This window comes from Phyllostomus hastatus, unplaced genomic scaffold, assembly GCF_019186645.2.
Source record: "Phyllostomus hastatus isolate PE091 unplaced genomic scaffold, TTU_PhHast_1.1 phas_contig_159, whole genome shotgun sequence".
Taxonomy (NCBI): domain Eukaryota; kingdom Metazoa; phylum Chordata; class Mammalia; order Chiroptera; family Phyllostomidae; genus Phyllostomus; species Phyllostomus hastatus.
The window spans coordinates 486,574-512,813 of NW_025333640.1; the positions used below are offsets into that span (position 1 = coordinate 486,574).

Consider the following 26,240-nt stretch of genomic DNA (forward strand, 5'->3'; position numbering starts at 1 on the left):
CTCCCTGGTCATGGATGGGCTGACTCTCATTGAATTGCACCTCCTCTGCTTCCCTACATCATAATGCTCTGGTCACAACAGTGGAAACCATGGCCTATTTGTCTTTGAGCCACAGAGTCCAGCACAAAGCCGCTCACACAGTAAACCCTCAATAGATGCTTGCTGAATGAATGAGTGATGGCTCCCAATGTCTTGAGAGTTCCATAATGTTCTCTCTTTCAGCTCCTGCAGCCCATAGCTGTACTGGCACCCCACAGCTAGAGCCCCAGACACTCAGTCTTTACTCTGTTCCCAGCTGAACCAATTTCTCTTTCTCCCCCATGGTAGCCACTGGCCCCACCCTGCTGTTCTTCACCCTAAACTTCACCATCACCAATATGCACTACACAGAGGACATGGGGCACCCAGCTTCCTTGAAGTTCAATTCCACTGAGAGGATCCTGCAGCACCAGGTGAGTGCCCCCCATGCCTGGTGTCATCCCCACCTAGTGCCCACCCACAGCCCCTTAGCCCTTTTGCTCACCACTCCTTTCTTTGTTCCAGCTGCGGCTCTTATTCCGTAACACCCGTGTTGGCCCCCTCTACTCTCACTGCAGACTGGCCTCGCTCAGGTGAGACCTCCAGATAGAGTGACTTATCAGGTCAGATGGACCCTCATGCACTGGCCAGCAGGGCTCAGTTCTCAGGTACATCCCTGGTACCGCTGGCGCCCAGCACCCTCCATGACGCCTTTACACCATCTTCATTCCCAAAGGTGTTGAGAACACTCAAGGCTTAGAAAAGAGGCATCATGTTTATAGTTTATGTAATTTAGAGAACATTATGTTTTAAGCGAAGGCTCTCCTATTGGAAGGACTATTGTATCCTGTCTGCAAATTCTAATTAAGATGTTTTCTGTCCCTAATTGTGACTGGGTTGTCTCAGGCAAGAGACATTTAGGAGAGCCCCCACACGGCTTCAGAGCTGCCCCTGGAGCATTCTCTCAGGGTACTCCCTTCCACTTTCTTGTTTTCCACACCCAGAACGACCCCCTTCAGTATCCCACATCCCCATATCCTGCTTTCCCCAGGCTTGAGAAACATGGAGCAGCCACTGGAGTGGACATCGTCTGCACCTACCACTCTGATCTTGCGGGCCCCAGGCTGGACAGAGAGCAGTTGTATTGGGAGCTGAGCCACCAGACCCATGGTGTCACCCGGCTGGGCTCCTTCATGCTGGACAAGGACAGCCTTCACGTGAATGGTGAGGGGCTTAGCTGCAGCTCTGATCTCTTTCCCAGTTGGGGTTTTGTGTTGCCTCTGTTTCTCTAAAGCAAGCTTTGGTCCATCCGTTTCTCCTCTGGCCTGGGTCAGCCTTCCTTGGGATGAAGTGATCACGGGGTCCAGCCACCTGCAGTCTCATTGCCAGGTTGCCCCCTCCTTGGATATTTCTCCACCGCCTCCTCCCTCTGCTTTTATCACAAAAACCCCTTCCCCTTAATCTTTTATGTTCACCTGAACTCTCGCCCAGCTCCTCTTGCCTTCTCTCTGCAGGTTACACCTTTGGAGCCACAGCCTTGACTCCCACCAGTGAGTATCCCTGGCCCCGAATTCCTGGGTCTCATTCCCCATTTAATATTGGGAGCAGTTGCTCTTCTTCACCTTCTGTCCTTGGTGAGGGAGACACCTGGAAGGGCCCCTAACTCATCCCTTCTTCTCTCGGGGTTCTGGTGGAGAGTTCCAGTCCAGGGTGAGGACATCTCAGACACTGATATGTTTCCCCACTGCGTTCTGACCCTCATGCGGTTTTTCATTTAAATTTTTCTAAAACCCTGCCTTTGGTACTGTTTTCTTATCCTTTTATTCATATCTTTCTTTATCGTTATTAGAGTTTCTTGACTTTAGTGTTACACCCATTTTTTTTAATTTTCAGTAAACATTTATTTCAACATACTATCTTCCAGGCACCATCTAAGTTACATACTGTATTAGTCATCTCAGGCTGCTATAACAAAATACTATAGACTGGGTGGCTCAAACAACAGAAATTATATTTCACAGTCCTGGAGGCTGGACATCCAAGATCAAATTGCGGGCAGGGTTGGTTGCTTCAGAGACCTGTCTCCTTGATTTGCCCATGGCTTCCCTCTTGCCACCTTTTCAACTGATCGTCCCTCTGTACACACCTTCCTGGTATCTTACTGTGTGTCCTAATTTCCTCTCCTTATAAGGACATCAGTTAGATTGGATAATCACCCCCCTCCACCAGTGGCCTCATTTTAACTTAATTACCTCTTTAAACGCCCTATTTCAGTTACAGTCCAGTCACCTACAGAGGCAGTAGTTAGGGTTACAACCTATGAATTTCAGCAGAAGACACAATTCACTCCAAAACATATACACTCTCCTTTAATTCTCATTACAACCATGTGACTGAGCTCCATTTACAGATGAGAAAAGTCAGGCTAAGAGAGGCTGCCAGCCCACACAGCAAATAAATAATAGAACCCAGAGTTCCTGTAGCTCCAAAACTTATACTCTAGCTCTCTACCATGAGTGAACTTATTCCCCAAAGCATGCTCACTTTGGGTGCACGTGTACAGTGTTTCAGTTTACCAGCCAAACTCCCTTTGCTTCTGAAGCACTACAATAAAAAGACTGTAGGTTTTTGAGAATTAATTGCCCTCTCATTAGGGGTGTGTTTTGTCAAACTGTCCTTGGGTCCATCACTGGCCTCCTCCACTTTTTCCAAACCATGACAGGGCTCTGGACTTCTGAGGTCCAGTAACAACCATCTCTTCCTAAATTATATTATGAAAAATAAGTTAAAGTCAGCTCCATTGACTGTGTTTTGTTCCTCACTATCCAGTCCGTGGAGTAGTTCCTGGAGCATTATAGGAACAATTCAATGCACGTGGAGGGAACGCAAAATGGATGGATGGAAGGAAGGAAGAGGTGAAGAATGCAAGAAGGGAAGGAGAGAAGATGGATGTGCAGATGGAAGGAAGAAAAGATGGCTGGAAGAAAAAAGAGGAATGAGGGAGGAAAGATGTATAAAATAGACGGGAGGGAGAAAACAGGGATGGGAGGAATGAAAGGGGGATTCATAGAAGGAATAAAGGAGAAGATGGAGGGAGGCTGCAAGGAAAGATGAGTAGATGGAAGGAAGGGGGTAGGAGGAAGGGTGGACAGAAGGGTACACAAAAGAAGGTGTAAATGGGAAGAACTAATAAAGAGAAGCAGTGAGGTAGGAAGGAAGGATGGATGGATGGATAGATGGTTTAGATGGTAGAAGAAGGGAAGAAATGGAAGGAGGAAGAAGATGGATGGATGAAAGTAAAGATGGAAGAAAGGAAGGAGGGAAAGGAGGAAGCAAGGAAGGAATAAAAAGAGGGAAGGAAGGAGAGAAGGAAGGGAGGATCTATAGGTGGATAGAAAGGAAGATGGATTGAAAGGTAGAAGGAAGTATGGACAGAAGGAGCCTTGGAAGGAGTGATGGACAGAGTAGAGGGAGGGAGGAGAGGGGAAGTAAGCTCCCCCCGCCAGAGTTTTGTCTTAAATAAACATTCTGCCCTGTATCACTTACTGTTCAAGAGTCAAGCCATGGGCCTGCTGGTCTCACCTGCATCATACATTCATTTATTCTACTTCTATCGGGGTCTACACAGGTCATCCTAACTATTGAACATTGTACCAGCTGCACGAGTCTGAGCAACAGCACAACAGGGGTGGTCACAAGCAAGGACTGGGGTCCAAACCAAACTCTCCCTCCTCCTAGCCATGTGACCCTGGGCAGACGACCATTTCCGTAGTTTGGTTTCCTCCTTTATTTAATGTGGGTAACTCTAGTACCCAGCTTATATTTATCCATGTAAAAAGCTCCAACATAGTAAGAAAGTATTTGCTTATTAATTTTATGTAATGAATGCTCACATAGTGTTCATTCTGTGCTCAGCACTGTGTTTAAGTACATTACAAAAATTAACTTGTTAAAACCTTATAACAACCTTTGAAGTAGGAATCATTTTTATCTCATCTTACAGATTAGTAGATTGAAATGCAGAAAGGTTGGTTATAGCTGCTAGGATTTTTAACCTTTTAAAATCAATGTACAGAAGGTTCACATACCTGGTTGTAATGGCAGGAGGGAAGATAGAGAGATAGAGAGATATAGATATAGATACAGATATATAGAAAGAGATAAATAAATCAGTCTTCTGCCCTTACAACCAGGTATGCCAATCTTCTATGCAGTGATTTAAGAAGCCAACAATTCCTATAGAGACATATATAGATTTAGATATCTATATATCTACCTGTATCAAAAGGAAGAGAGATTGAGGCACAGAGAGACAAAGATAAAGATGGGGAACAGAGAAAATATGAATAAAAATATCAGGGGTCATCAGTTCCTCATCTGCACAACAAGTTAAAGACTTCTCTCCTAGGAAACTATTGCACAAAGCCACCGTGTTTTCACAAGTCCCTCCCCTCCTGCTTCTGGGTGGAAATAGCCCCTCTCAATGCCCCCAAATCATTAAGCCTGCTCTTACTCACTGCTAGAGTTGTCCCCACTGACAAGTGACCTGCAGGCTTACCAAGAGGAGCACATGGGCCCTATGAGTTCCCACTCTGAAATAGACATTGGGCCCCCCAACCTCCCTGTGAGCACTGGCTCTCTCTGCACCCACCGTAGCTACAGAGATCAATGAGGAGCCTTTCACGCTGAATTTCACCATCAACAACCTGCACTACTCAGCAGACATGGGCCATCCAGGCTCCCTCAAGTTCAACATCACAAACACCCTCATGCAGCATCTGGTGAGAGGCCTGCTTACCCCTCCCACCTCTCCATGACCTGTCCCAGAGTCTGGTGCCTGCCTCTGACCCACACTGGCCCTCTCCTTCCTCTCCAGCTCAGCCGGTTGTTCTGGAGAAGCAGCCTTGGTTCCCGATATGCAGGTTGCAGGGTCACCTCGCTAAGGTGAGAGTGCACACCCCCGTAGCCCACCACCAGAGAACTTCTGACTGTGGGGGACGCCCCTGGTTGCGGCAGGCTGTTCTTGGACAGTCCTTTTCTGCCTCCATTTATAAAAGTAACATTATTATTTTTTTAATACTGTGATAAAACACATATAGACACAAAATTATCCTTTTAAGTACACAATTTTTAAGTACACAATTCAGTGACATCAGTTACATGCACAATGTTGTACACCCATCATCACCATCTAGTTCCAAAACTTTTCATCACCCCAAGCAAAAAGTCTGCATCCATTGGGCAATTATTCTCATGTCTCTTGGTCAGATTTTGTTCTGTTGGTATTAACAAAGAACTTCTCAATTCATATTTTCATCCAATTGGCACGATGGGGCAGCATCTCTGAGGCCGGGGGCAAATAGCACAGTGACGAGACAGGCACTGCCGCTGCCCTCGTCTAGTGGAGGAGCAGACAGGACTCAGGGGAGTAAACACTGAAGTAAAGTGCTCTCAAATGGGATAAGTGATGCAAAGCAAAAGTAGAGAGTGGTGGGGAAGGAGGTTTACCCAGGGGGACAGGGTGGCCTCTCTGTGCAGGTGACTTCTGAGCTGTGTCCCAGGGAAGGAGAGAGGGGAAGAGACTTCGAGACAGAAGTCACTGCAGGTGCAAAGTCCTGGGGTGGCAGAGCGAGGCCTGGTGGAGAAACTGCGAAAGGCTCTCCAAGGCTGAAACACAGGGTCTGAGGTGGGCAGTGCCCACAGGTGGAGAGGTGCCCAGTGAACTGCATCCCCCAAAGGTCAACCTCTTCTCCCCCAGGTCTGTGGAGAATGGCGCCAAGACAAGGGTGGACTTTCTCTGCACCTACCGCCAGTTCCCCAGCGGCCCAGGTCTGCCTGCTGAGCAGGTGTTCCATGAGCTGAGCTGGCAGACCCACGGCATCACTCGGCTGGGCCCCTACTCTCTGGATAAGGACAGCCTCTACCTCAATGGTTAGCAGCTCTCAGCCCCCTCCACTGGGGCCACCCCCTGACTCCAGAGGGCTCCCATTTAGCAGTCCTCCAGGGGAAAAGTTGAGACAAACTCAGGTGTGAATCTCTACTCCACATGGACTCTTCTTCCTCCCGCCACCACATACCCTATAGAGCTGATCCTTGATTAAAGCTATTTTACAGATAAGCTGAGGCCTAGAAAGGTTAAGTAATTTGTGCAAGTGGTTGTAGCGTGAGAGTGGGTGGAGCCACTCGACCCGGTCACGATCCCCAATTTGTCAACATCTAGTGCCGGTCTTTCTAGGGGACACTTGGGGAAAGAAAATCCCGCAGCCCTCTCCCCTCCCTGCTTTCTTCCCACCCTTGACCAAGGATAGACTTCTCTGCTGGGTGAGACCCTATGCCAGGAAGGAAAGCAGGCCTCTGAACATCCAGGGAGTCCAAGCTTCGTACATACTGGCTGTCAGCCTAGGATTCAGGAAGCAACAGCATTTAAAGGGTGACCCTCATCTGGGGTTCTGAGAAACAGAGTATGGCTGTGGTTGGTTGATTGGAATAACTCAGCTTCCCTCCTCTCCATCTAAAACCCAGAGATGGTACTCAGCAACCCACACTTTCTTGTCCCCATGGCCCCATCAGGTGGTCAGGGAGACCATCTGGTCTTCTATGACTCCCACCTTAACGAGGAGAGAAACAGGTACAGAGGGAGGAGGGGACCTGCATGCACCCACAGTAGGTCTGTGGCCAGTCAGGGTCTTCATGTTCTGAGTTCACATCTGTTCCCTTTATCTTGGCCATTGCAGGGGCCACTTTAGGAATCCCACCCCCATCGGCAAACTGAACAACTTATATGCTTCATTTTATTCACTCACTCAGCACTTACCAATCATCTACTGTAAGCCAGGCCTTGCACCTGGCACCAGGGACAGAGAGGCTACCAGCACAACCTGTCCTCATGTAAGCTCCAGTGAGACAGAGACTGTTTTGTTCAGTGTGTATTCCCCAAATGTCATGGAACTTGGGCCATAATAAGCCTCAATAAATATTCACTGGTTGGAGGGATAGAATGAATAGGGAGGGAGGGAGGGAGAGAGGGAGGGAAGGCGATTGAGTATATGGATATGTGGGGGGATAAATGTATGAACACAAATGTGTGAGAGTCTCTTGTTGGGGGCATGCTGGATAGGTGGGTAGAAAAGGGTCATTTTTTAATGGAAAGATCAGGAAAGGCTTTAGAGTGGATATGACATTTTAGTCTCATCTTAGAAGCTCACCTGGTACATGTAGGGAAAGAAATCCAGGCAGGAGCCCCACGTGGTCAGATGCATGGAACATCTGGGATTGTTCTGCCACCTCCCCTTACCCGGGACTTGTTTATTTCCAGGTTATAATGAACGTGGTCCAGATGAGCCTCCTACAAGTACGTATCTTTGCATCCAGTGCCCATTTCAGCCTCCATGGGTCTTTGAGCCCAGCTTTTTCCTCACTGACAAACGGAGCTTGCCCCAAACTCAGGCTGGTCTTCTGAGTGGGGCCAAGGTCTGAGTGGGAGGAAGAATGCTGAGTCCTTGGCCTCTTTTAGACCTGCATCCACAATATTGGCTTTCTAAATTCCCCACATCCTTTTGGGTTGGAAGAACCCAACCCAGAGAAGAAATTTGAACAAGCATTCCCCACAGGGATAGGGGTTGAGGTCAGATAGTCACTTGGAGTTCATGCTTCTCGACAACAAAATCCCTTACAGGGGCCCCACATGGGGCCTCAGCGTCAAGCTGCGAACTCCGGTGGCTACTCAGTGGTTAGACCACCACCGCCCACACACTCACTCAGTGGTCCTTTCATTTAACCTTTAACCCATGTAGTCTTCCATTATCCCAGCACCTTTCTCACAAACACATTTTTCCTCCCTCTCTTCTCTCCTCTCTCCCTACCCCTCCCTTCATCCCTTCCATCCATCCGTTCTCCTCTCTTTCTCTCCTTCCCTCCATCCATCCACCCAGACAACCATCCTTCTGCTTATTCACCTGCTTGCCTTCTAGCTGTCCTTCTATTCAACTCTCCAACTTTTCTTCTGTGTGTTTATTTTCTCTCCTTTTTGGCCATCTCTCCACCCATTCTTCTAGCCATTTACCTGTCTGTCCTTCCCTCTCCTTTTTTCCTTCCATCTTTCCAACTTGTCTTCATTTTCCCTGCTTGCTCTTTGGCCCTTTATTTATTCATCCTTCCTCTGTCCATCCAGGTATCCCATTTGTCTGTCCATTTTCTGCCCACCCATCTATCTGTCTTCTTTGTTCAATCTCTCTCTCATTCTCCCATTCTTACTTTCTTGACTTCATTTTATTCACAGGTTTGCTCACTCCTCTACTCATACAATCACTCCTTTGCTCATCCTCATTTATGATACACCCATGAGTGGTTTTCCTGGGACGACCTCTGCTGGAGCCCATGAGAGTGTGATGGGACTTCATCCACTTTTTTGGGGGGGGGCGGGTCTATTCCTCCCTGATGACAGCCATTTTCACAGCTCCTGAGCCAGCCACCACATTCCTGCCCACCTCGTCATCCCCTGTGCAACCAGAAACAACCACAGGTATTTGTGGGGCCCCTTTTCCTCTCTAAGAGAAGCTTGCCAGCTCCAATCCTCCACCAGCCAACTGTCACACAGGAACTGAAAAGCCAGGGTGTGAAACTTATAGTTTTAGGGGGATTATCCTGATCTCAAAGATTATACCAACAATTTAGTTTAATGCCTGCCTTCCTGCCCCCAGGTTTGGGGGATTAACAGACCATTATAACACAATGGGGGTGTTTGGGGAAGAGGCTTCTGCATAATTTGAGTGGGAAGAGCTTTCTGGTGAAAGTTTTACCCAGAAACTTTAAGAAGAGCAGGAGAGCTCTAGGCAAACAGGGCACAGAGAAGGGATCCCCTGGCAGGTGGGATTCCATGAGCAAAGGGTCAATGGGCACAAGCAGCACAGTGTAGAGAACTGGGAGGGATTTGGTTTGCTTGAAGCATAAAGCTTAATATGGAGTAGGTGGATAAATGAAACTGAAAGACTGACAAGAACAAGACTGGGAAGGAACCTGAGTGCAAGGTCAACAAGCCTGAACCTAATGTTGAAGGCCACAGAGAATCAGGGATGATATGGAGAAGTGGTGATGATGGTGAGACTTCCATTTCAGAAAATTTTTTCTAGTATTCAGTGTAAAGAACGTCTTTGAGACAGGGTGTTCACTGAGCCTGCTGGGGTATTGGTCTGGGTGAGAAGAGGTAAGAATGGGGCCAGGGCAGGGATGGAGAAAGGTGATGTATTGAGGATCATCCTGCATATGGAATCAGTGTGACCTGGAGGGGGGGGAGCAATACTCATATTACTGAGTGGATATAATAGTTTGGACTTGACCACATTGATGTGGGGTGGGTGGTGCCCTGGAAGAAATGACAACAGATTATCAGATTGCAGAACTCACTGGGGACTCAGGCCAGGTCTCAGTGGCTGCCATCTCTCCCCTCCCCTTCTTACAGCTCTGTTGCACAACCTGGAGACCCTCACACTCAACTTCACCATCTCCAACCTCCAGTACTCAGCAGACATGAGCAACGGTTCATCCATGTTCAACTCCACTGAGAGGGTCCTGCAGCACCTGGTGAGACCCTAGTCCCAGCAGCTCCTGGTGGGATAAATCCCACCCAGCCCCTCACCCTCGTGCTCATCTTCCTCTTCCTTCCTCTCCAGCTCAGATCCTTGTTCAAGAAGAGCAGTCTGGGCCCTTACTGCGTGGATTGCAGACTGATCTCCCTCAGGCAAGACTCTTTCCTAGCATTTGCCAGTAATGGCCACTTTTGGTGACCACCCCCTTTTCCGTCTTCCCACTGACCTCACATTTGCTTCTCCAGATGCCGCTACTAGCCATCTGGAGCCCCCACACTCAGAGTTCTCAGAATCTCTCTAGAGTCCCCACATCCCTCTCTCCCCAGGCCTGAGAAGGGTGGGGCAGCCACCAGCATGGATGCTGTTTGTACCTACCGCCCTAACCCCTTGGACCATGAGCTTGACAGAGATCAACTTTACTGGGAGCTCAGCCAGCTGACCCACGGAGTCACCCAGCTGGGCCCCTACACCCTGGTCCCGGGCAGCCTCTTCATCAATGGTGAGTGTTTATGCTGAACTTGGATTTACAGTGATTGTTACATATCTTTGCTTTATTCCTTTAAGAAATCAGTCCAAGTTCTGTCTGGGAGATACCTCCCCAACATCCATGGGGAGGGTCTTTCCTATTATTCCAGGTAAATAACATGAATTTTTTAACCAAATGAATGTAATGAATTTTAATTCAAAACCAGAATTACAGACACATTACTCTTGGGCCGTGGCTTCTTTGAAGTGAGGCTCCTCTGTTGCAGTTGTTCTCACCCAGGGGCAGTTCTGCCCCCCGCCCCAGAGGTACTGGGCAATGTTGAAGACACTTTTAACTGTCACTCCTGGGAGACGGTGCTACTGGCATCTAGTGGACAGAGGCTGGGATGTCACTAATATCCTTCAATATACAGGAGAACCCCACCACCAAGAATTATGTAGTTCCAAAAGGCAGTAGTTCTGAAGATGAGGAACCCTGTTGTACATGGTCCAGAGTCCCTAGAGAGGCTCCACACGAGTGCTCACCACACTTGACTGCCATTACTTGCTTCATTATCCAACTCTACAAAATTAGGTTTTGTCTACTGAGGTACCGGATCCTCAGTTCTTCACATGTTGGTGCACCGTGGTACTCAACGGGTGAATGAATGAGGGAACAAATTAAAATATGAGAGTCTCAGCCCCTCATCTGTCATCATCTGCTGCAGTTCTGGTTCATTCAGAGCAAACGCATATGTGTGAGAATTCTTTCCCAAACCATGTCCTGGATGGATATGGGGGTAAAAGTCACAACTTCTGTCACTGAAAACTCACAGTCAAGTAAACTAATGGTTCCTTAGGGACACAAAAATTGCAGCAACACTATGTAACCGGTTGCTCTGGGATCAGAGATGGGGAGCAAATCGAGAGCTTCCTGAAAAATATTTTGTGCCCAGACCTGTGCTAGGCATTGGGGCATGACAAGAACAAGATAGATGGGTGGCTCCCTGCTCTTCTGGAACTCCCCATCTTTGGGCTTCTGGAGCATGAATAGAAATTTTCCAGGGAGAGAAGAGGGTAGAAAAAGCATTCCACAAAGTAATCACTGCATAAGTTCAAGCATAGAAGCTCAGCTCAGGAGAATCCCTATAAAATTCCCATTCTCCCCCCTCCTTGGGTGACTTTCCATTTAGGAACGCCCACAGTGCCTAGGGTGTGGGCCTGACATTGGCTGATTCTGAACCCAGTCAGGGCCCTCAGGGATACCATGCCTCTGTGCTAAAAGCTGAGCATCTCCACCTGTCTCTTCTTTTTCATGGCCCAGGCTATGCACCCCAGAGTGTAGTTACCCAGACTGAGTACCAGCTAAATTTCCGCATCATCAACTGGAACCTCAGCAGCCCAGACCCCACGTCCTCCAAGTACACTGCCCTACTGAGGGACATCCAAGACAAGGTGTGGTCTCTCTCACCCTTTCATCTCTCCTTTCCCCAGGTGCCCCTCTCATTCCTCTAACTTACATCTACTAAGTGATTGTTTCAATGCTTCACTTTACCCAAGTTAGATTCTGAGTTCTCTTAGTTTCCATAGGCAGAGCCGTGGCTGCCTTCCCCATTTCCCAGATGGGAAGAGTGAGGCTCATAAAGGGGAGTTGTGTGCCTAAAGTCACACTGAGTTGGGAGCAAAGTCAGGATTTGAACTCAGGTCTCCTGCACTCTAAAGCCTGTGTTCTTTCACTGGCTCCAGCAGCTGCCTCCACCCAGTCTCACCCACTCTCCTTCCCCTTTATTCTAGGTCACCAAACTTTACAGAGGCAGCCAGTTACAAGGTGCATTCCATTCCTGCTTGGTTACCGACTTGAAGTAAGTTGTGAAGATTGGAAGCATTGGCTGAGCTGGTGGTCTGTGACATATCTTTGATCTGAAAGTACTGACATGGTGCCATTCTCCCCACATCCCTGTCAGCTAATCCTACCATCCCCTTCCATAGGTGGGAAAAGGATTAGCTTCATGAGGCCACCAACCTTCAGCATCTACCACCTTCTCCTCTTCAGTACACTTTCAACCACTATCAGCCCAATAATAAGATTTACCATGGCCTGGCTCCCTGCTGAGCACTGTCATGCACGATCAACTCATTTAATCCTCCATCCATGGGTGGATACAATGATTGCCCCCATTGTTCAGATGGGAAAACTGAGGCTCAGCAAAGTGAACAACTGTCCAAGCTGGGTTTCCCCCAGGTCTGTGGGGGATGGGTCGAGGAACTAGGACATCTACACTGGAGAGGAGGATCATGGGACACATTGTTTTGAGTACTGAAGCTGAATATTGAACTTTGAATATTTCCAAACTTCAGTTTCTTGGTGTTTCACATGGGGATAGTTGTGATAATACCTTCTACCACAGCGATGGTGAGGGAATGTATAAGTTACTGCTTAGGGGTGCTCAGTAGATGTTCATCATTATTACTTCCTCAACTCCTAAAAACCTTCCGTCTTTGGTCAAGGTCTCTTCTCTATCCTGAGGGAAGAAGTAGGCAGATGATCTCCACTGTTTGCCCTTAAGTCTTTGACTCTGTGAAGCAGGAACTCAGGGACACTGCCAGTGTCGGATGCTGGCTGAGTCCCCGTGATCTCTGACTCTAGGTTGAGCTCCATGTCCGTCACCATCCAGGAACTGTTCTCCTCCAGTGTAGACCCCAGCATGGTGAAGCAAGTCTTTCTGGACAGGACCCTCAATGCTTCATCCCACTGGCTGGGCGCCACCTATCATCTGACAGATATTCAAGTGACAGGTGCAAGATGGGGGACTGATTTCACATGGAGATAGGGCTGGGAGGACGGATGATTCTTTTCAGCAGCAGCGGAATGGAAGTAGGCTCTGGTGGGTGAGTGTTCATGGCAGTGGGTCATCTGACAGGAGACAGGAAGAGAACATGCAGCAACTGCCTTCAAAGGAATGCTTGTTTTTCCACCTCCCAATGTGGAGGATGCTGAGTTGCCTTCTTAAGCCCTCTATTTGTGAGTCATTCACTCATTCATTCAACTAATATTTAATACAAGTAAATAGGTACTAATGATACACTGTGAAAATTCCTATAAGGGGATTTCAAGAGTCTGTGGGAACCTCAAGGAGGGACACACATCCTTGTCTTAGAATGTTTTCATCAGGAAGTGATGAAGAAACTAAGATGTGATGGAGAACAGGACCTAACCTACAGAAAGAGATAGATAATTGGGCTGCATGTCTCTTTAACCTAGAAGATATAAAGAGCATGGTATATTTGCAGAAACTGTAAGAAGTTTGTCATGGCTGGTGCATGCACTTTGACATGGGAGAGGTGACAGCTGAGGCTAAAGAGGCGGTCGGGGACTTTCTTGGGCACTGGAATGGTTTATGGAAGAGCACAACACACTCTGAGCTCTGCTTTGAAAAGCTTGTCTCTGGGTGCTGCATGGAGAATGGATTGGGAGGGGGAAGAGGACCAGAGGCAGTAAGACACATTAGGGACCTAGGTCAGCAAAGGTGTGCGACATGCCTAATGGGGTGGTCAGCACCTGCGCTTGCCAACTCTGCCTCAGAGGGGCCCAGTCTCCTCCCCCAGACATCCTAGTAAACTCTCACCATCCTTGATGGAAAGGTGGTCAGAGAGGTAGACAAATGATTAGATTCAAGGTGGACAGGGGGGGTGGAGGGTCTTCTATAGCCCACCTATAAACACCCACTTCAGGACATGTTACCAAAAATAAGTAGACTGGCTTCTTGTTAAAACCTTTACCAAATATGGGAATTTTATACTTTCTTTTTATTCTAGAAGTGGAGACATCAGTTCATCTGCCAACAGACAAACCAATAAGCAGTCCCAGCTCTCAGCACTTCCAGCTGAATTTCACTGTCACCAACCTTCCGTATGTCCAGGATATAGCCCAGCCAGGCACCACCAAACACCAGCGGAACAAGAGAAGTATGGAGACTGCGGTGAGAATGGAGTTGTGTCTACTCTGTTCCCAAGTAGGGACAGACCTGTGGATGCTAGGTAGTCAGTTGGTAACTTTCATAACACTTCATGAATACAGGTTCTTACTCCTTTTTTACAAATGAAGAAAGAGGCACAGAGAGGTTCACTAGCTGTCCCAGGGTCATACCAGGGTCATACCCTGGGACAAGGCTTTTTTTTTTGTACACATACCTGCACTAGTCTTTGTCAAGCCAAGAAAAAAGTTTGCTCAGTGGCTGAACACTCTCTGAGGCCACCCAGGTTAGGATTCTGATGAAAGAAACATTATCCTGTCTTTCAGCTCAACCATCTCTTCCAAAACAGCAGCATCAAGAGTTATTTTTCTGACTGTCAAGTTCTAGCATTCAGGTGAGTTCCAGATCAGGACCTAATGACTCCATAAACTTCTCTTTTACATAAAGGATACACTGTCGTTTCTAGGTAAGAGCACCCCTATGCTGTATCCCCTAGCTATTACACAAGAACGCCCTAGGAATATAAAAACCTCAGCAGAGATGGAGGTGCCTGGTTTTGGGGTCCATGAGACATGGATTGTAGAATACATGTCTTAAGTGAACACCTCCTGAGCCCTGGCTGGTGTAGGTCAGTGGATTGAGTGCCGGCCTATGAACCAAAGAGTCACTGGTTTGATTCCCAGTCAAGGCACATGGCTGGGTTGTGGGCCAAGTCCCCTGTAGGGGGTGTGTGACAGGCAACCACACATTGATGTTTCTCTCCTTCTCTTTCTCCCACCCTTCCCCTCTGTCTCAGAATAAATAAATAAAGTATTTTAAAAAGAGAGAGATCAGCTCCTGAATCTATAATCCTTAGAAGATGGTAGCTATCATGAAATTACTTAAAATCCAGCAGTCTAATCACGTTGTCCAGCGGTGTGGTCACTAACCCCATGTGGCACTTTAAATTTTTATACACCTGTTGAGATATCACCCACATATTGTGTGCAAGTGTTTTTTCTCAGAATTTTCCACATACAGTATCATGTCATCTGCAAAAGTCAGCAGTTTTACATCTTCTTTTCCAATCTGGATGCTTTTTATAATTTCTTTTTTTTGCCTAATTGTTCTCATTAAAATGTCTGGTACAGTGTGATTAACATATGAGATGAGGGCAGACAGCATTGTCTTGTCCCTGGTCTTGGGGAAAATCTTTCTGTTTTTTACCATTGACTGCAACATTAGCTGTGGGGTTTTCTTGAATACTGTTTATCAGGTTGAGAAGGTTTCTTTTTAAAATCTCCAAGTTGTTCAGCAGGTTTTTTTAATCATAAGAGACCTATTTTGTGAAATTCTTTTGTGTGTATGAATTAAGATAATGTGGTATTTGTATTTTATTCTACTACTATGGTGGATTACATTAACCAAATTTTTTTATTTTATATCTCCACAAGATAACATAGCACTGTTAAGTGCCTATTACATCCCATGGAGAACTTCAATCTTAGGTCACAGCATTAAGAGCTCCTGGTTTTGGTCCCATATGCTCTCTTTGAAATGACCTATAACAATTTTTTAAATATATAAAGCCAACTTTTCAGGTAGAGAGGAGTGATTGAGACATTTTCAGGTCTTTCCTGGACGTACACACAGACCTGCACTCTCAAGGCCCTCTGGGCATTCTCAGATGCCCTGGAGACTTTCAAAGCCTGCTATGAACATCTCATCCCTCCAACATGTCTTTTCAGTTTTTGGTTCACCTTCTGCCTGCCTCAGCTAATATTGCTCCCTCATGAAGCTACAATGCAAAAACAGCCATCACTGATTGTTTTCAGCAAGTTCCCTGGGGATAGGCTTTCCTTGCTGAGCCAGCTCCAAGTCAAATAAAGACAAGCCATTAAAATGGGGATATCTCCAAGAGTTGCCAGACAAGTCAAATGAAAACAAACTGGGATGCATCTTTTGGGAAAACTTCAGACCCACTATGGTCCCCGGCTGCTGGTTTCACAGTTACCATGGTTCTAAGACAGATGGATTTCAAGTTACTGAGCACGCTGTGAGAGCAGAAGGGGAAGAATGCAAGTTAGGATGCCACAGTGCTTCCTCCCTCTATCACGATTCAGCTGTTTTCCTTAACTAAACGCTCCTCAAATAGTTACAAGCCTTTGGGTCATTTCTGGACTTTTGAAAAGTTGCTTTCAACCATCCTTACTGTGTTTTTATTGTTTTCATTGGTTTTCAGAAGACCTTACTCCAACATTTCAAACATGTTCTCCCTGAGGCTCCTTATTTATAAATTACATGGCATGAAATATTGAGTTCTTCGCTCACACACACCAGCCGAGTTCTGAGTGCACAATAACAACTTGTGGCTAATAACAACTATACTGGACAGACAGGCACAAATGTTTACATCACTGCAGGAAGTTCTCATAGGACAGGGGACCTAGGATTCCAGATTCCCCATTTATCCCTTCTGCACTTCCAGGTCTGTCCCGAGCAGCAACCACACTGGGGTGGACTCCCTGTGTCACGTCTCACCGTCGGCACAGGTGGTGGACAGAGTTGCCATCTATGAGGAATTTCTGCAGTTGACCCAGAATGGTACCCAGCTGCAGAACTTCACCCTGGACAGGAACAGTGTCCTAGTGGATGGTAAGACTTCCTGGTTATTGGGATGGGAGTGGGGGGTCTAACTTCCACATCTGGGTACATTCCTGGGAATCTGGAGCCCTGGGGATGAGTCAGCATCAAACTCTCTCAGTCTGGCAGGCACAGTCCCCCTGGCTTTGCCCACTGTTGAGGGAGAGGAAAGGACACCCAGTGGGACATGGGAGGCATTTGCCTTCATCTAGACAGCCCCGTGCCCCAGCCTAGCCCTTTTCCCACTCTGGGCTTCCGTTTCCTTATCTGTGCACTGAAAGCCAGTTGACCAATGGTGAGTGAGGGCTTTCAGCAGCAAACTGTGTGTGAACTAGCCTTGACAGGTATGATGGGATGGACCTGTTTTCTGGTTCACGGGCTGTATAAAAAAAAAAAAAAAAAACAGGCAGTGGGCCTCACTTTGCCCACAGGCTGCAGTTTGCCTAGCACTGCTGTAGCTCATCACCACTTAATAGAACTTCTTGCAGTGATGGAAATGTTCTCTACATGTGCTGCCCAGGACATTAGCCACATAGAGCTATTGAGTGTCTGACATGTGGCTAACACAACTGGTTTTTATTGTTACTGATTTGTAATGTTATGAGGTACCATATTTTTTATTTTATTTAATTAAAGTTAATTGTAATTTAAGTAGCCCTTTGTGACAGCTCCGTATTGGACCACACATCTTAAGAAGTTGGCTGGGGAGAAGCTGTAGAAATAGGGAACCTGCAACCCTCCCCCCATGGCCACGGGGTGCAATGTGTCCCTACCCTCATGGAGTTTATGGTGTAGCTGAAAATAACAAGAATAGGCAATTGTCAATGATGTAAACCAGTCCACATCTGGGAGTGGTAATCAGAGAATGCTACCTGGAGGAAATTATATTGTAGGTGAATCCTGGAAAAAGAGCATAAAACAACTCGATAAAGGAGAATGGGGTGAATGTGTTTCTAGGCAGAGAAGAGAGATTGTGAGTGGGGATTTACATATTTAGAGAGATCCCACGTGCTTGCCCCCTTGCTGCCTGGGATGAGCCATCCTTCCCTGATGATCCTAAGAAAGTCCAGCTGAATTTAAGTTCTCCTGCCCAGAGGTAGGGATCTGATTTAACTTAACACACTCTTGTAGTGTGCTAATTGCCTTGGGTTATGCAGCAAAGTGTCCTCATTTTTTAGAGATACAAACTGAAATGGAGTGAAACATCATGATGTCCGCTTTGTTATTTCAGTAAAAACATGAGATGAGACAAGAGTGGCAAGTGTTACTAATTTATGCACTGGATGAAATACTGTTTTAATTGTATGAAATATACATTGCTAAAACTGGGTGATGGATGCTTATGATATTGTTCTATTTTTCTCCGTGTTTGAAGGGTTTTATTAAAAAGAGTGAAACACACTCACATGCATGCTCCACTTGATTTCCTGCCAGGGTATGCTCCAAGCAGACATGACGCCCTGACTGGGAATTCAGGTAAGCCTCCCAACAGCCCCGAGGTGGGAGGAAGTATCTTGATGCTGTGCCTCATCCAAGAGAACTTTGCACTCGAGAATTTGCATGATAACAACAGTTGGCCAGCCCAAGTCAAGGACTGTTGAGGCACGGTGGGGGAGCAAGATCCCTGTGGGAATGAGCGAAGGTGGCTCAGCCCAGCACTGTCTCCCCAGACCTCCCCTTCTGGGCCATCATCCTCACCTGCCTGGTGGGACTCTTGGTGCTCATCACGTGCCTGATCTGCTGTTTCCTGGTAAGCAAGGAAGTAATGCTTGTCTTCTTGCCATTGGGTAGTAAGCATTTTTTATATACAGTCCTGTATCACATAACAATATTTGTGTCAATGATGGGCCACATGCATGATGGTGGTCAGATAAGATTATGATGGAGCTGAAAACTTCCTACCACCTAGTGGCAAAACAGATTACTGAAGTGTTTGTGCTGATGCTGGTACAAACAAACCTACTGCATTTCCACTTGTATAAAAGTATGAATTGTATATAGTACATAATACTTAACAATGAAAATAAAGGACTATATTACTGGTCAGGCATTTACTATACCACTCTTCGTATCATTTTAGAGTGCACTCGTTGTGGTTATAAAAAACAGTGTGCTGTAGAACAGTATCTCATGTTATGTTGGCAGCAGCCTCATACACCTCGTGCTGACTTATTAGGTCACCTGATAGCATTATTTTCTCTTGTGCTTGATTTCATCGTGTGTTGTTTTATGCAGTGACATGCTCTACAGGCAATCCCCCAACGACACATTTCTCGGAACACACCCTTGCTGTTGTGGGGCGGGTGGCTGTGTTATAAATACAAGTCCCCTGATGGACACATGTTTGCAAATGTTTTTCCTGGTCTGTGTGTGGCTTGCCTGTTTCTTTTCCTAACAGCATCAGTCATTAGGGAACAGGAACTGAAGTCACAAGTCCATCTTAGGGTAGAGTTACCACCACATAGGAGAATGGCTAAAATATTATAAAGAATGAATATGACAGATTTTGGTGAGTACGTGAAACAGCTGTAACTCTCATAGAGTACAAGCGAAAAGTAGCTTGGTTGTTTTTTTAAAAAGTTACATACACCTACCATGCCATTTCACCCCTAGGAATTAATCCAAGGGAAATAAAAATGCACATCTGTAGATGCTTACACACCAATGTCCAGACGAGGTTTGTTTGTACCAGCCCCAGAAGGAAAACAGCCCAGATGCCCACCAACAGGTGGATAGATGCACAAGCCATGACATATCCCCACAATGCAGTGTTTTCCAGCAATAAAAAGAAAGAATTATTAATATGCACAATGGCATGTATATATTTCACAATAATTATGCTGAGTGAAAGAAGCTAGGTAAAGAAGAGACTGTATGATCCCATCTATAACCTAATTTTAAAAAATACTAGCGAATCTGTAGGGACAGAAGCCAGTGCAGCGGTTGCCTGGGAATAAGAACGTGTCTGCAAATGGCAGGTGAGGAGGAATTACAGAGGGGCGTGAAAACACTTTGGGAGACAATAAATCATTCACTTTAAATATATGCAGTTTATTGTAAGTCAGTTATACCCCAATTAAGCTACAGCATGGGGACAGGGAAGGAAGAAATGAGGAAGGGAGGCAGCAGGGAGGGAGGAATATAAATGGTTAGTAGAGGAGAAATGGTAGAACAAATGAGAGTGAGAAGGGGGAGAGAAAGAAAATAATAAAAGAGGGGAAAAGGGAAAGGGGAAAAGAGAACTGAGGGAGAAAATTAAATTTAAAAAGGAGAGGGATGGATCTGGTCCCTGTGGTTTTGGCCAGCCTCCCATACTTGGGCAGGTGAGCAGTCCATTCTGAGGTCCCCTCCTCACCTTCACAGGTCACCATGTGCCGGCAAAGAAGGAGGGAGATCGTGAGACTCGGCAAGGATGCCTGGAACCTGCCACACCCAGGCCCAAGGATGCTGCAGTGATGAGATCTGCCTGAGGCCCAGGGTCCGGAGGAGCATGGCTGGACAGAAGTCAGCCACGCTGGCCCATCACAGTCTCTGGGCCCTTCGCAACCGGCCCCCGTCTGAGTCACAATATGCTAAGATAAAATCCTTCCTCCTCCTCAAGTCCTAAAGGCAACTGCAAATTCTGTCGAGTGTTTTCACATCACTGGACCCCCCCGCCCCCCGAGAACACTGGAGCAGAAACCGCCATGGCCTGATATCGAAGGCTCTGCACTGCGAGGTTCCCCTTCTCAGGAAACTGGAAAACACCTCCCCTGACATGTGTCAGCCACCAGACCTACCTCGGTTCCTCTGCCTTCCCCACCCCCAAAACCCTGGCAGCCTCAGGCTCCCCTGGCAGTACTTCCTTCCCTGAAGTTCACATTCGCCAGGACTTCCAGACCAACCTGCCTCAGTGACACCTCTTTGCTCAGGGTTCTCCCAGACAGAAAATAGGCCGGGATGGAGGGAATGGATTAGACATGACTCTGCATTCAGCCCTGCGACTTGGGAGCTGAAATGCCTAGAATCCCGGCTCTAGAAAGGTCGTGTCTGCTTTGGGTGTACAAAGGAATAAAACTCAGGAGGGAAATATGAGAGAGTCTTTTTTAATGTTTCTCTGCACAGAATGCAACCGGACCACTATCGCAGAAACTCCCCAATAAGCAGCTGAAAACATTGCAGGCACGAGGCCCACGGTGCAGTCCCGCGTTGGGTTTGCAGAAACAGACTGCATGACCTCAACACGTCTTGCAGATGTCCACAGCTGAAGACACCCGCGGGCTAAAAATTAAAGTCCCTGTGACGCCAACCATTCCATTTTTTTTTGGTGTGAACTTCTGCTGTCAGTCTTAAGCAGTCATTCTCTGAGAACATACTTTCTGGAGATTATAAGAACTATCACTGTGACAACTTCACATCTGCTAAGCGACATGACTGACAAGCTCAGAATGCATTGTCTCCACCCTACAATGCATTGTAGGGTGGAGACAATGCATTCTGCATTCTGCAACCTCCACATCTTTATGGGAATGCATTGAATCCACCCTAAGGTTGGTGAGTTATGCTCACCAACCTTAGGGTGGATTCCCACTTTATTCCCATAAAGATGTGGACGTTAAGAAATATTAAATAATGAGGGAAAAATAATTACTAAGAAACTAAACACCTAGCCTTGCAATTTATATCGAAGAAAGATATAAAGACATTTTTACATACATACAGATGGTCTCAAAGCGGACCGCCCCTAGGGCTTTGTCAAGAAAACCAGTAAAGAATGTACATCAGGAAGAAGAAATGTGAACCCAGAAAATCATACCAGGGGTTACAAGGAAAAGAAAAAATAATTAGCGTGAAAGTTAGTTTTAAAAACATAAGACATTACAAACACATTCTACTACAATTCAAGATAAATACATGGGAGAATAGAGAAGAAAAGATTCCATTAAAATAACTAACTTTAGTTCCTGGTACCATTTTGCCCTCCCCCACAAAGCCTCCCCCACCCCATTCCCAGGAATGGAACACTAAGGCCAGGGGGCTTCTTTTCCCTTTCTTGGCCCAGGAGTGGAGTTAGCCAATCAGAGCCCCTTCTTGGGTTCTCCATAGGGACCCTGGGGAATGGAAGCCCTCTTTCTCTTCTCTGCTTTCTAAGAGGACACAGACAAGCCAAGGCCTGTCTGTGTCCTCAGAGATGGGCATTATTACCACTTAGGACCTGGCATCTCAGTCATGGAGGTCAAGTCCTCTTTATGATCTTCTTTAGGGGTGCCCACCCAGCTCTTGTTCATACACCTCTGACAATGAGGGGCTTACTCCACCCCAGCTCACTGGGCCCTAACCCGTCATTGCATGGAACTAATGGGAGACAGATTTCTGCCCCTCTCCCCTGCCCTGGATCAAGCTGAGCCTGAAGCTCACATTAGCTGTTTTTCTGAAACTGTTCTTCGCAGCTCCATGTTCTAATTAATTCCTGTTTTTCACTCCAGATAACCTGAGTTAGATCCTTTCACTTAAAACCAAAATACTCTCCATTAAATCTAAATCAAAAGAAATCACATCTCCTTTCCAAATCTTGGTTTACTCATCTGTGAAGGGGGCACATGACTCGGCTGAGATCCAGTGTCCTGAGCCAGGACCTGTGTCCCAGGGCCCTCCCCCCACCACACCCCCACTGGGCATCTGTGCTCTCAGGCCTGGGGAAAAGACACCTGTGAGCTCAGGAAGCCCAGCATCAGCAGGTGAGGGAGTGAGTTCTATTTGAAGACCAGGTGGCAGCATCAGGGCAGTCAAGGCCCTGGGAGCAAGGCTGAGGTCACTGCCCGCTGACGGTGAGCCTGGCAACAGGCCTGAGTGTGTGGAAACAACCTTTCATCCAGGGCTCTGCTCCCAGAGCTGCTGTCTGACTGCCAGGCCCGCTCTGGACTGGGGGTCTGGTCCTCTGGTTCCACCATCCTCAGGTTTACGGCTCTCGGCTTCTGGCTCTCAGGTGGCTCCTAGTGAAGTTGGGAGCTGGGTGCCCTCTGACCTGTGGGAGACGAGGGGCTTCAGCTAACTTCCTGCAGGAGTGTGGGATGTGGGCCCACCCTCTTTCACTCCTTATTCTGCACAAGTAAACTATCTCTGTTGTTTCTGAGGAAGACCCCAGATTGGCTGTGGCTGACCCTGCTGGCTCCCTACACAAGGGCTAGCATGGCAAAGTCAGCCTCCTTTGATGGACACTCATGTTCCCAGCCCCATTTGCAGGTAGGGGACCCAATTTATTCAATAGGATCAAAGGCAAAATCTTCTGGGGAGCCTCTGGAACAGATTTTTATCCCTTATGAAAAGAAGCCCAGGAAAGGAAATGCCCTTTCTTCCTGTTTTTGGACATTATCCATGTGAGGATGTGATGTTTGGGGCTGCAGCAGCCTTCTGTGACAATGAGGAAATGGCTGAGAATTATAGAGTAGTTGAAATAAAGCCCTGACTCCTTTCAGTACTGAGTTAACCACTCCTGCAGCCACACACCTATGTATTTACTATGGGCGAGGGTTTTTCCTTTTATTTTTTTCAGTTACAGTTTGTAGTCAATATTATTTTGACTGAATATTATTTTCAGATGCACACAGCATGGTGGTTAGACAATTGTATACTGTATAAGTAGTCCCCCTGATATTTTCAGTACCATCTAGCACCGTTCATAGTTATTACAATATTATTGACTACATTCTCCATGACCATTTTGTAACTACCAACCTGCACTTCTCGATCCCTTCACCTTTTTCACCCAGTCCCACAACACCCCTCCTGTCTGGCAACCATCAGGCTGTTCTCTCTATCTATGAATCTGTTTCTGTTTTGTTTGTTCATTTATATTGTTTTTAGATTCCCTATGTAAGTGAATTCATGGCATTTGTCTTCCTCTGACTATTTCACTTAGTATAATATCCTCTAGGTCCATCCATCCTGTAGCAAATGGTAAGATTTTATTCTTTTTTATGGTCCTACCATATTCCATTGTATATACACACCACAGCTTTTTTTTATCCGCCCCTCTATTGATGGGCACTTGGACTACTTCTATAGCATGGCTAATGTAAATGATGCTACAATAAACATGGAGGTTCATATATTCTTTTGAATTAGTGTTTTAGGTTTCTTCAGATACATGCCCAGAAGTGGAATTTCTGGGTCATAAGGCAGTTCTGTTTTTATCTTTTTAGGAACCTTCACAGTTTCCCACAGTGGCTGCACCAGTCTGCATTCCCACCAACAGTGCACGAAGGTTCCCTTTTCTCCCCATCCTCACCAGCATTTATTGTTTGTTGATTTATTGATGAGTGCCATTCTCTCATCAGAGAGATGATATCTCATTGTGTGTTTAATTTGCATTTCTCTGGTGTTTAATGCCATTGAGCATCTTTCCATATGTCTATTGACCTTCTGTATGCCCTCTTTGGTGAAGTGTCTATTCAGATCCTTTTCCCATTTTTTAATTGGATTGTTTGGGTTTGTTTCTGTTTTTTGTTTTTGTTTTTGGTGTTGAGTTGTATGATTTCTTCATAAATTTTGGATGTTAATCCCTTATCAGATGTATCATTGGTGAACATGTTCTCCCATTCAGTGGGTTGTCTTTCAATTTTCTGATGGTTTCCTTTGCTGTACAACAACTTTTTAGTTTGATGTAGTCCCATTTGTTTATTTTTTCCTTTTGTTTCCCTTGACTGAAGAAGCATGTTAGGAAAAAAATTACTAAGAGAAATGTCCAAGAAAACATAGAGAAATTACTCAAGAGTGTTATGGTTTTTAGTTTTACATTTAAGTTTTTAATCCATTTGAGATTATTTTTGTATATGGTCTAAGAAGGTGGTCTAGTTTCATTTTTTTGCATGTATCTATCCAATTTTCCTAATATCATTTATTGAATAAACTGTTCTTACCCTGTTGTATGTTCTTGCCTCTTTTGTCAAATATTGACCATGTATGCATGGGTTTATTTCTGGGTTCTCTATGCTGTTTTATTGATCTTTCTGTCCATTTTTATGCCAGCACCATGCTGTTTTGATTACTATGGCATTGTAGTATAGTTTGCTATCAGGTAACATGATTCCTCCAACTTTGTTCTTTTCTCTCAAGATTGCTGAGGCTATTTGGAGTCTCTTTTGGTTCCATATAAATTTTTGGATTGTTTGTTTAGTTCTGTGAAATACACCATTTTTATCTTGATGGGTAGGGAGAGAATGTGGACCCCCCAAGGGTTGGGCCCCAACAAGCCTCGGGGAGACCCCACCCCCAAGTAGATAGGGGGTCCCCAGTGGGCATGGTGATGGTTGCCTCAGAGCCCAGGTTAGCCTGCTTGGCAGGAAGTTGTGGCAGGGCCCAGGGCTCCACATGCAACCAGCGACCCAGCTGCCAAGGAAATCCCACTAGAGTTGTTGGAGAAAGCAGTCCCCTGCGTGGAGGTTCAGACCCCTCCCCCAATTTTTGGCCCCAAGAAAGACACTGGGGAACACCATATGTAGGTAGCAAGTGCAGACAGCCCAAGGGCTGGCCCACAGCAAACCTCTGAGGGACTGCAGCCCTTCTGTTGACACTTCCAGCTTACACGGTCACAGTTGTCTAGGAGCGAAGGTCAGCCAGCTGGCAGGGTCTTAATAGCAGGGCCCAGGGTTCCAGGTGTAACCAATTACCCAGTTGACAGGGCATCCCCTTTGGGGCTTTCGAGGAAAATGGGGGTAGTGACTCCCCAAGGATTGAACCCTGGCAAGCCTCTGGGGGACCTGCCCAAGTAAGCCAGTCTACCACCATCTTGTTCTCCATGCTGTGGTCCAGCCCCTAGTGGTCCACCAGGGCACTCATCAGCCACTGGGTGTGCCCACAAGTCGATAGTAGGAGTCACCGGCCGGGACCCTCCATGCCAGCCTTTGTACCCAGGCTGCTGGGCTCCATCACTGCCTCAAGTCTCTCCTCCCGGCCACCATTTCCAGGAGTGGCCTCAGAGTTTCTTTATAGGTGGGATATGGTGAAGTAACACTGTGCCAGTTACTGGCCTAGGCTCTAGGAGGCCTTGCAGCTTCCACCTTTGGCCTCTTGGACCCCTGCCCTGAGAATGCCATGTGACAAAGCCAGTTCAGCCTGGGGGTGGGGGTCGGGGCCACATGCAGGGTAAATGAGGTGCCACATCCAATGGCATCAACTGCAAGACATCCAAGTGTTGCCGTTTTGGGCTTTCCAGCCCTGTTGACCCTCCGGATGAGCATGGCCCTGTGAGTAAGCCCAGGCAACACCAGTGAACCATCCAGATGACTCATAGAATTTTGAAGAGTAACAAGTGGCAATTTTATGCCCCTAAGTTTTGGTATGGTTTGTTATGCAGCAGTAGACAACTGAAACAGATGCCCCCTTTTGCTTTGACTTTGTCAACCCTGAAACCATCTTTCTAAGGTGAGGTTATGGACCTACCTCTTACACCTTAGAACCTTTGCCCTCATTCCACCCCATGATGCCCTGGGTTTTGACCTGGACACCACCTCTCTCAGGGCAGTGGTTCCAAATCTTAGCTGTGCAGGATTCTTGGAGGTAACTTAAAAACATATGAGTTCTGTTCCAGTTATTTGTT

At 46.6% G+C, this 26,240-nt stretch overlaps 1 protein-coding gene and 1 non-coding gene across 2 annotated transcripts in view; one reads left to right on the plus strand and one right to left on the minus strand.

Annotated features, from left to right (window-relative positions):
- Positions 1-20,734, plus strand: part of MUC16 (mucin 16, cell surface associated) — a 60,312-nt gene extending 39,578 nt beyond the window's left edge. Inside the window, exons 42-62 of the mRNA XM_045831007.1 lie at positions 328-452; positions 544-611; positions 1,070-1,242; positions 1,533-1,568; positions 4,675-4,799; positions 4,895-4,962; positions 5,777-5,949; positions 7,334-7,369; positions 8,474-8,539; positions 9,476-9,597; positions 9,687-9,754; positions 9,929-10,101; positions 11,392-11,522; positions 11,862-11,929; positions 12,715-12,863; positions 13,884-14,047; positions 14,368-14,435; positions 16,509-16,675; positions 18,098-18,139; positions 18,334-18,413; positions 20,027-20,734. Coding sequence (XP_045686963.1) covers positions 328-452; positions 544-611; positions 1,070-1,242; positions 1,533-1,568; positions 4,675-4,799; positions 4,895-4,962; positions 5,777-5,949; positions 7,334-7,369; positions 8,474-8,539; positions 9,476-9,597; positions 9,687-9,754; positions 9,929-10,101; positions 11,392-11,522; positions 11,862-11,929; positions 12,715-12,863; positions 13,884-14,047; positions 14,368-14,435; positions 16,509-16,675; positions 18,098-18,139; positions 18,334-18,413; positions 20,027-20,119 — 2,195 coding nt within the window. The 3' untranslated portion in view covers positions 20,120-20,734. The remainder of the gene's footprint in view (positions 1-327; positions 453-543; positions 612-1,069; positions 1,243-1,532; positions 1,569-4,674; positions 4,800-4,894; positions 4,963-5,776; positions 5,950-7,333; positions 7,370-8,473; positions 8,540-9,475; positions 9,598-9,686; positions 9,755-9,928; positions 10,102-11,391; positions 11,523-11,861; positions 11,930-12,714; positions 12,864-13,883; positions 14,048-14,367; positions 14,436-16,508; positions 16,676-18,097; positions 18,140-18,333; positions 18,414-20,026) is intronic.
- On the minus strand, positions 15,458-15,584 carry LOC123814248. The gene has a single exon (XR_006784871.1). It is a non-coding gene; the product is annotated as a small nucleolar RNA SNORA25 (small nucleolar RNA).
- Positions 20,735-26,240: the final 5,506 nt, after the last annotated feature.